General features: G+C 45.6%; 1 protein-coding gene across 1 annotated transcript; it reads right to left on the bottom strand.

Annotated features, from left to right (window-relative positions):
* Nucleotides 1–205: 205 nt before the first annotated feature.
* Nucleotides 206–3,087, bottom strand: LOC111873819 (cuticle protein 2-like). Its single transcript, XM_033755217.1, has 2 exons — nt 3,034–3,087; nt 206–559 (listed from the first exon to the last, which is right to left on the bottom strand). The coding sequence occupies exons 1-2, from the start codon at nt 3,067–3,069 to the stop codon at nt 206–208; spliced, it is 390 nt and encodes a 129-aa protein (XP_033611108.1). The 5' UTR covers nt 3,070–3,087.
* Nucleotides 3,088–8,250: the final 5,163 nt, after the last annotated feature.

The raw sequence follows: 8,250 nt of genomic DNA, 5'->3' as shown, positions 1-8,250 counted from the left end.
TGACGCTGATTGGTTTACCACTCATCACGTGGCATAACTACGGTGACCTGTCGTCCTTTAGTTCTTTCAGACTTTCAGTGTAGTGGAATTAACACGTGTCATAGGAGTTACCACTTATTTCGATATATTTCAGGAAATGGTACTTGAGTCATGCGCGATACCAGGTAGATACTGTGTTGATAGTTAAGCTGGAAAGCAAGTTATCTTAACCATAGTAATGCCCTCGGGCATGCGCATGAGCGGCGAAGTGGGCAGCCTTGGCCGCAGCGACCTCGGGAGTGTCAGCAGGGACGCCGTTCACGATGACCGGAACCCCTGCAAGCGGGCCGGTATAGTGCCCACCATAATGGCCGCCATAAGCACCCGTGTCTGGTGCAGCTGCCGCAGCTGCTGCAGCAGCGTTGTAAGCTGCGAAGTGGGCAGCTTTAGCGGCGGCCACTTCCGGTGTGTCACGGACGGGCAGGGGTGCGGCGTGGGGAACTCCGGCAGCGTAAGGGTAGCCGTAGTATCCGGGACGGGCGTACACCGTACTGATAGCCACCAGGCAGAAGAACGTCGGCTGAAACATGCATATATTGAGCGGTAGTGAAGGAGAAATGTTGGGAGAGAGTTGTTTACCCTGTAACCAGCCAAATGCCCAGTCAGAACTGAAGCCCAAAACTTAAAGACCGAGGAGGTGTTGCCTCATCTCAGGGAGCGGTGGTATACAATACAGAGCAATTGTAGAATTGAGATTGGCAGGGGAAAACCGAAAAAACTCGAAGAAGAACCTGCTCCATTGTCAAGTCGTCCACCACTATTCGCTCATTTGATGTCTCCCGGGATTGAACCGAGGATGCCCGTTGAGATGTCTGCGTGTAAATACCCGAGATGTATTGAAATAAGTCGGAAAATGGATAGTTCAGTCGGGAAAGTGACTGGTATCGGACTTTAATGTCTAGGTTTGATTACCGGCAAGTAAAGGAACATTTTTGGCCAAGCCATAGCTCAAGCGGTTAGTCTTAGTCGATGGCATCCCACCGCGGCGGCCCGGGTTCGATCCCAGGTCTGGTCAAGTGGGGTTTGTGGTGGACAAAGTGGCGCTGGGGAGGGTTTACTCCAAGTACTTCGGTTTCCCCTTCCAATATTCATTCCACAAAATTCCCCATCATCATAATCACCCGGGGCAGGCTAGAATAGGGCAATCAGTGGCCGCCGTGCCGAGTGGACCCAGTTGGACTCCACCCCCCACTAAGCGAATTAAAAGAAAAAGGGACCCATTTTACATCAATAGGCCCATGCTACCTCCTGGCCACATTAAACCTCTTTTCTAATGAAAAGCGGAGCTAAATCGATTGACGTTTCCTCCACTTAGTGTTTTAGTGTGCCTTCATTTCCAGGCTCCTGTGTCTCCGTTTAAATAATACGGGTAAGGGTCAATAAATAGGTCACAGCTTGAAGTAAAACAGGTATAACGGCTTTCTATGTTTATCATTAGTCAGGAACATAGTCCAGCTTGATGGTAGTGTAGGTAGCAGATGCGCATGCTTATGTGTAGAGGCTGGTTTCAGTAGACAAAATGGCGACCGCTCTTGAGGATTGTGCTGCCGAAAAGCAGCGTGCTGTTGTGTCTCTTATGGACGAAAGGATTTCATGCAAAGGCTATTCATAAACAAATATTTTCTGTTACTGTATCGTCTGGGGAACTTACAAAATTTATTTCTTTTTAAACAAGTATGTCAGAAAACAGAGTCAAGCATGATTTACAAGTAAGGACCATGCGCAATATCTCATATATTAGAAATGTTCATACCACAAATTTGTTTAAAATATCATATACCTATTGTACTAAATTTGTAGAAAGCTAGCTGTCCCTCTAACAGAGCATGGAGGCCTATAGAGTTCTGAGACGTTGAGGCTCCCACATTATCTGGACAGTCGGCTCACAGACGGCGGTGAGGTTGTCAGCCTTACGCGCCGACCGCCCTTTACCCCCAAGAATATTCCTGGTACTCATTTCTATTAGAGGCAGAGTCGACCCCAGGACCATAGTGAGGCTGAAAAGGTTAGGTCAATTGAAAAAATCCACATCATCGGGAATCGAACCCGCGAACTTCCAGCTTTTAGCATAGTGCCTCAACCAACTACGCTACCGCGTGCCCCAGATTTATAGATATGTTCACAAATTATGAACATACCGAAAGTAGTTAGTCTTATTATTACACTTAACCAATCATTATCATCAGATCTAAGAATAGCTGTCCATAATGGCACGCAAAAAAATTGTTTATTTTTCATAGATTTTTTACTATACACGTATATATTTTCGTATCTTTAAATTGAATCGATATGATATCGCTTCCACACTGGAACGAAAGTGATTAGTTATTATTATTAAATTTTTCAACAAAACTTTTTGAATTGAAAAAGTCATAAATGTTGGAGCGAGTTTGAGAGATCAACATAAATAGTGTGAGTGGTAAAGATTTCGGAAAGAGCGTCTCATATCCTATTTCAAAGTATCCCACAATTCACAAGGCTAAATTAAGAAAAAACCACCGAAAATCTCAGAACAGTCGGTAAACTATCTGAGATTCCAACCGAGTACTTCAAGAAAAGGTTTTAAGGGCCTCACTGCTACCATCAACCGGTTCAGCATTACGAAACGTGTCCCTGAAAACTTTTGAAAACCTCAGATTACCGGTTTCTCTGATATGACACGGCGAAATTTTTATAGATTACGTACCGAAGTTCCTACACTGAACAGGAAGCAACAAGTTACTCCGAAACACTGGTTTCTATATACCAGACTACATAGCATCACATCCCAGAAACCAGTAATCATAATTTTTACCTCCGTGCGAATGGCAGTAGATACTGTCAGGTTACCTCACCTGCAAGCTCTTCATTGTTGGAGGGTTTCCAGACTGTGGTTAATACCCCAGAACTAACAGGAAATGAATTGCCGTCTCCTTTATATAGGCACTCCAGAAAGGTAACTTGTCCTTCATTCTGTATATGTAAAAATGTTTCAGAAATATTCCTGCACAGTACCTTTGTCCTCAGACACACCTTCTTCACCTTCTGCATGGCGTTTATACAACCCGCCCCGCGCGAAGCTGTTTTCCTTTTGAAGTGACCGTTCATACCACACGATGGTTACAATCCCTTCCGAGTGATTGGCACGCCTGCTCCGTGTTTGTTAGATTCTTCGTGGTTTTCTGAATCGCCCCAGGCAAATACATGGGCAGTACCGCAAGTCAGCAATTCATTATTAAGTAATCACCCTATTATTCGCACTATATAATCAATGAAGACAGTTACAGGGTAAAGCGGCAGGGGCGTGGAGCTGACACTTACTTCCAACTAGTCCCGAGGTCAAGAAAGGTGGAACTATACATCCACTCCCTTATAAGTCTTCATGGCGCGATATTTAATTAATTAAGCACAGGGACAATTTTAATTTTTTTATTGCTAGTGGGGTGGGACTAAGTCCCTTGCACTGCGGCCACTTCTGGCCTATTGTACCAGCCCCAGATGATAGGTGAGGGTGATTGTGGAGCAATTGGTGGAATGAAGATTGGTAGGGGAAACCGAAGTACTCGGAGAAATCCTGCCCCAGCACCACTTTCTCGACCACAAATCCCACTTGACCAGACCCGGGATCGAACCCGGGCCGCCGCGGTGGGAAACCAGCGACTAACCGCTTGAGCTATGGCGCGGCCATTAGGGACAATTTTAACTAACTCACTTCATGGGACTGAGTCCTTCTTGAGAAGTCAACAATTGTGCAGGGACTCAGGAAATTCCCAGCATTTTATGTAACCCGAAAGTTCGTTACCGTGTTCACAAAAGCCCTCCACTGGTCCCTATCCTGAGTCACATCAATCCAGTCCGTACTGCCCCATTCCATCTCTCTAAGATCCATTTTAACATTGTCCGCTCACCTACGTTTTGGACACTAGTGGTCTCTTTCCTTCTGGATTTCCCACCAACATCCTACATTTATTTCTCTTCTCCCCCAATCGTACTACATGCCCTGCCCATTTCATCCTCCTTGACTTGTTCATTCTAATTATCTTCAGCGAGGAGTACAAGTTATGAAGCTCCTTATTATGCAGTTTTCTCCAATCTCCCCTCACTTCATCCAGTGAAAATTTTACTTTCTGAATAAATAAGAGGTACAATTATCCCCGTGCTAAATTAATTAAACACTATGCCATGAAGACGTATGGGGAAGTGGAGGTATGTATCCACTATTCTTAACCTCGGCGTTAGAAGGAGGTGGGTGGTCAGCCTCACGCCTTTGCCACTTTACCCGGGCAAACAGCCCCCCCCCCTGTAGGCATTGTACAGAACGTTAGGTGGGCCCCAGGGCCGTTCTGGATGTTGTAGAAAAGAGTATAGTTTTTGCCCCTACCAGAAATCGAACCCTGATTCCTCGGTCTTTCAGCCCATACCCTAGTCACTGTAGTTGATTCACTAATAATTCTGCACACTGAACAACTTGTTAACTCACTTATTATGCCCCTAATTTATAGCACTTCTGACCGAGTAATTTGCTTACTGTGTAATCAAATAAGATACAAATTAATTTTAACTAATTGGCTTAGTAGTGAGGAACAGAGGTGGTCAAGATGCAAAGATGAAGAGAAAAATCGAACTCCGGTTCCCCAATCGTAATACTGAAGATTGAGTCTATGTTTACCGACATTTCACAGGGACTTGCTGCCTCCATCTTCACAGTATATATTTTTATTTCTTACCAATTGCGGGGTTGACCGCCTTTGTGGTCCAGTGGTCAGAGTTCCTGTCTACAGATCCAAAGGTCGCGGGTTCGATTCCCAGCGCTACCAGATTTTCTGAGAAGTAGTGGGTCTGGAACTGGGTCCGCTCAGCCTCGTGACGATAACTGAGGAGCTATTGCAAGGAAATAGCGGCTCCGGTCTAGAAAACCGAGATTAACGGCCGTGGGGATTCGTTACGCTGACCACGCGACACCCTCTATCCGCTAAAGTTGGCACTAACTTCGCCAACAAGCGGCGGTCGCTCGGTCGTTATAGTTCGTTTGCGGACTAAAGCCACGGATTTTTTTTGTAATTGATAGGTGGGCATATGAAACTTAATATGGAGTCATCGTTGTCATCATCTTCGTCTTGCTAGCTGGCATTACGGTAATGCTCTCAATTTATATTCGGGTGTTGCTCGGTTCGAATACCGGCTGGGACATATACTATCCTGACTGGGGTTTCCCCTCCAGGAAACTGCTAGGATAGTATGTCGATTAGGCCACGACCATTTCCTTTGAGATCCACTCTCATTCATCAGTTATCGTAACGTTTGAAGCTATACAATTTTGGTACTGACGGCTTGCAACCCTCGTTTGGCGGACACAGTGTCACGTTACTTGACATTTCGATCAATCAGTGAGTCATTGGGACCGTCAGTGCATTAGTCAGCCGTTCAGTCCTGCTATCTCGCATTTGAACGTCCACGGATCGAATCCAGAATCCTATTTGCTTTTCTTAAAGCGAATGTGAGCCAGGATAGCGCGGTAGGTATAGCGACTGGCTACGGGCTGGACGGCCGAGGGGTCGGAGTTCGAGTGCCAGTAGGGTCAAGAATTTTCTCTTGTCCACGTCGTCCAAATCGGCTCTGGGGTCCACCCAACCTCCTATCCAATGGGTACCGGAGGCATTCCCCTGGGTGTAAAGGGGCCGGGGCGTCAAACTGACCACTCACCTCAAACTAATGCCGAGGTCAAGAAAATTTGTATCTATATATCCACTCCCCCATACACTTTCGTGGCGTAGTGATTAATTAGTTATCCACAGGGACAAGTTTATTTTACTTAAAGCGAATAAAAGTATTCGACTTCATTTTGGACCATAAGGTATTTATAGACGCTATATCAGAGGGGGAAGAACCGGCATAGCGACTGGGCTAACTGGCTGGACGACCGAGGAAGCGAGATTCGATTCCTGGCAAGAGATTTCTCTCTTCTGCATAGAGTTCAGACCAGATTTGGGACCCACCCAGCCTTCTTTACGATGGATGACGGGAGGCGGGATAGCTCAGTTGGTGTAGCGACTGGCTACGGGCTGGAAGACCGAGGGGTCGGAGTTCGAGTCCCGGGAAGGGCAAAAATTTTCTGTTCTCCATGTCGTCCCGACCGGCTCTGGTGCCCACCTGGCCTTCCTATCCAATGGGTACCGGGGACTCTTTCCCCGGGGGTAAAGCGGCCAGGGCGTAATGTTAACCACTCACTTTCAGGTAGTGCCTAGGTCAAGAAAACATGAATCTATACATTCACTCCCCAATACGTCTTCATAGCGTAGTGATTAATTAGTTAAGCACAGGGGAAATTTGCCTTTTTTACTGGGAATACAGTGGCCGGGTCGTAAAATTGACCAGTCACCTCCGTCTAGTGTCAAGATTAAGAATAGTGGAGCAGTAACTCCACTCCCCCATACGTCTCCATGACTTATTGCACAATTAATTAATTACATACATAGCTTTGTATCAGACGGAATCGCTATATTACGTCGAATGTTATAAATCTATTACGTCTCTGTGGTCTGGTCGTCAGTGTTCCTGGCTACACATTCATAGGTCCCGGGTTCGCGCTACCAGATTTTCTGAGAAATAATGGGTCTGGAACGGGGTCCACTCAGCTACTTGTATGGAAAAGTAGCGGCTCCGGTCTAGAAAACCGAAATTAACGGTCTTGGGAATCCGTTGCGCTGACCACGCGACACCTTCTATCCACTAAACTTGGCACTAACTTCGCCGACAAGCGGCGGTCGCTCGGTCTGTATAGTTAGCTTGCGGAATAAAGCCACGTAGTTTTAAATGCATGATCAAATCCAGTAAAATCTAAAGGCTTGAGGAAGAAGCAGTCGTGACAGATTTTAGTTTAATATCTCGGTATTGACTAGGGGGGAAAAACGTTAGTCAGTTTAGTCGGTGTCCCGACTGAGATTCGAACCCAGTTATCTCCCAAGTATAAGTTTAGTACGTTAACGCTTGACTGAACTTCCAATCTCCTTTTTCCCATCCTTCTCATGTTCACAAACTGCAACGGTTGTTATTCATCTACAGAGGCGTTCGACTTGCAAATGACGATGGAAATAAGCGAACAGCATCTCAGTGTGTTAATATGCAACCTTGGAACTTATACATCCGTTAGCACCTGACCGCAAGGCCGTGTCTCATGTTGTCGTCTTGCTCTGTACAGTGGCTTCTTGCGGTAACTACAGATCAACTGCCGCAACCACAGACAGCTTGTTACGCAACTGATCACATTAGGCACGACTGACGTAGAGAAAGGGAGGGGAAGAAGGAAAATAAAAGATAAAAATATAACAAAAAATTTTAACGGTCTAACGACTCACGATTTAAAATGAATTACATGTAATGCAGTTAAATTTCATTATTTGAATCATTTGTACTCGTCTTCAAAAATGTATTTAGTTCTGGGTTGTCCAATAGATGTCTACCGACGTTTCAGAGAATCGTGGTGCTTCCATCTTCGGTAAAAGGTAAAAAAAGTAACGTTATCCCTATAACAGGCTATGAAGGCTCATTGTGTTGCGAGACGTCGAGGCTCCCACATCTTCTACACATTTGGCTCACAGATGGCGGTTATCAGCCTTACGCGTCGGCCCCCTTTTACGCCACAGGAAGATTCCTTGTACTCACTTCTGTTAAAGGCTGAGTTGAACCCAGGGCCATAGTGCGGCTGAAAGAATTAGGTCAATTGAAAAATTCCACCTCATCGGGACTCGAACCCGCGATCTTCCAGCTTGTAGCATAGTGCCTCTATCAACTACGCTACCACGTACCCATCTTCAGTATCGAAAAATAAATAAAGCAACAAGCAGATACAAACATCCCTTTGCTGGCTTACTTTTCAATGCTGAATTTGGAGAGAAAGCCTTCCACCTAAACATGGGTTGAAATCCTATACGGCGTTACATCCAAGAAAATAATTTGCTTACTTACTTACTCATGGAACTGAGCTCTTCTGGAGGAGCCGCCAATTCTGCAGCTACTCAAGAATTTCCCAGCATTTTATGGAACCCGAAGGTTCATTACCGTGTTCACAACAGCCCTCCACTGGTCCCTATTCTGAGCTAGATCAATCCAATCAATACCATCCCATTCTATCTCTCTAATGTCCATTTTAATATTGTCCACCCACCTACGCCTTGGTCTTCCCAGTGGCTTCTTTCCTTCTGGCTTTCCCGCTAATATCCTATACGCATTCCT

This window comes from Cryptotermes secundus, unplaced genomic scaffold (assembly GCF_002891405.2).
Source record: "Cryptotermes secundus unplaced genomic scaffold, Csec_1.0 scaffold215, whole genome shotgun sequence".
Classification (NCBI taxonomy): domain Eukaryota; kingdom Metazoa; phylum Arthropoda; class Insecta; order Blattodea; family Kalotermitidae; genus Cryptotermes; species Cryptotermes secundus.
This window is presented reverse-complemented; position numbering and strand designations above follow the sequence as displayed.

What these genes read in the sequence shown, in the direction of transcription:
- LOC111873819 (XM_033755217.1), bottom strand. Translation starts at nt 3,069, where the DNA reads ATGCAGAAGGTGAAGAAGGTGTGTCTGAGGACAAAG. An exon ending in AGGTGTGTCTGAGGACAAAG is followed by an intron (nt 560 to 3,033) that starts GTACTGTGCAGG and finishes TGCATGTTTCAG; the next exon opens with CCGACGTTCTTCTGCCTGGT.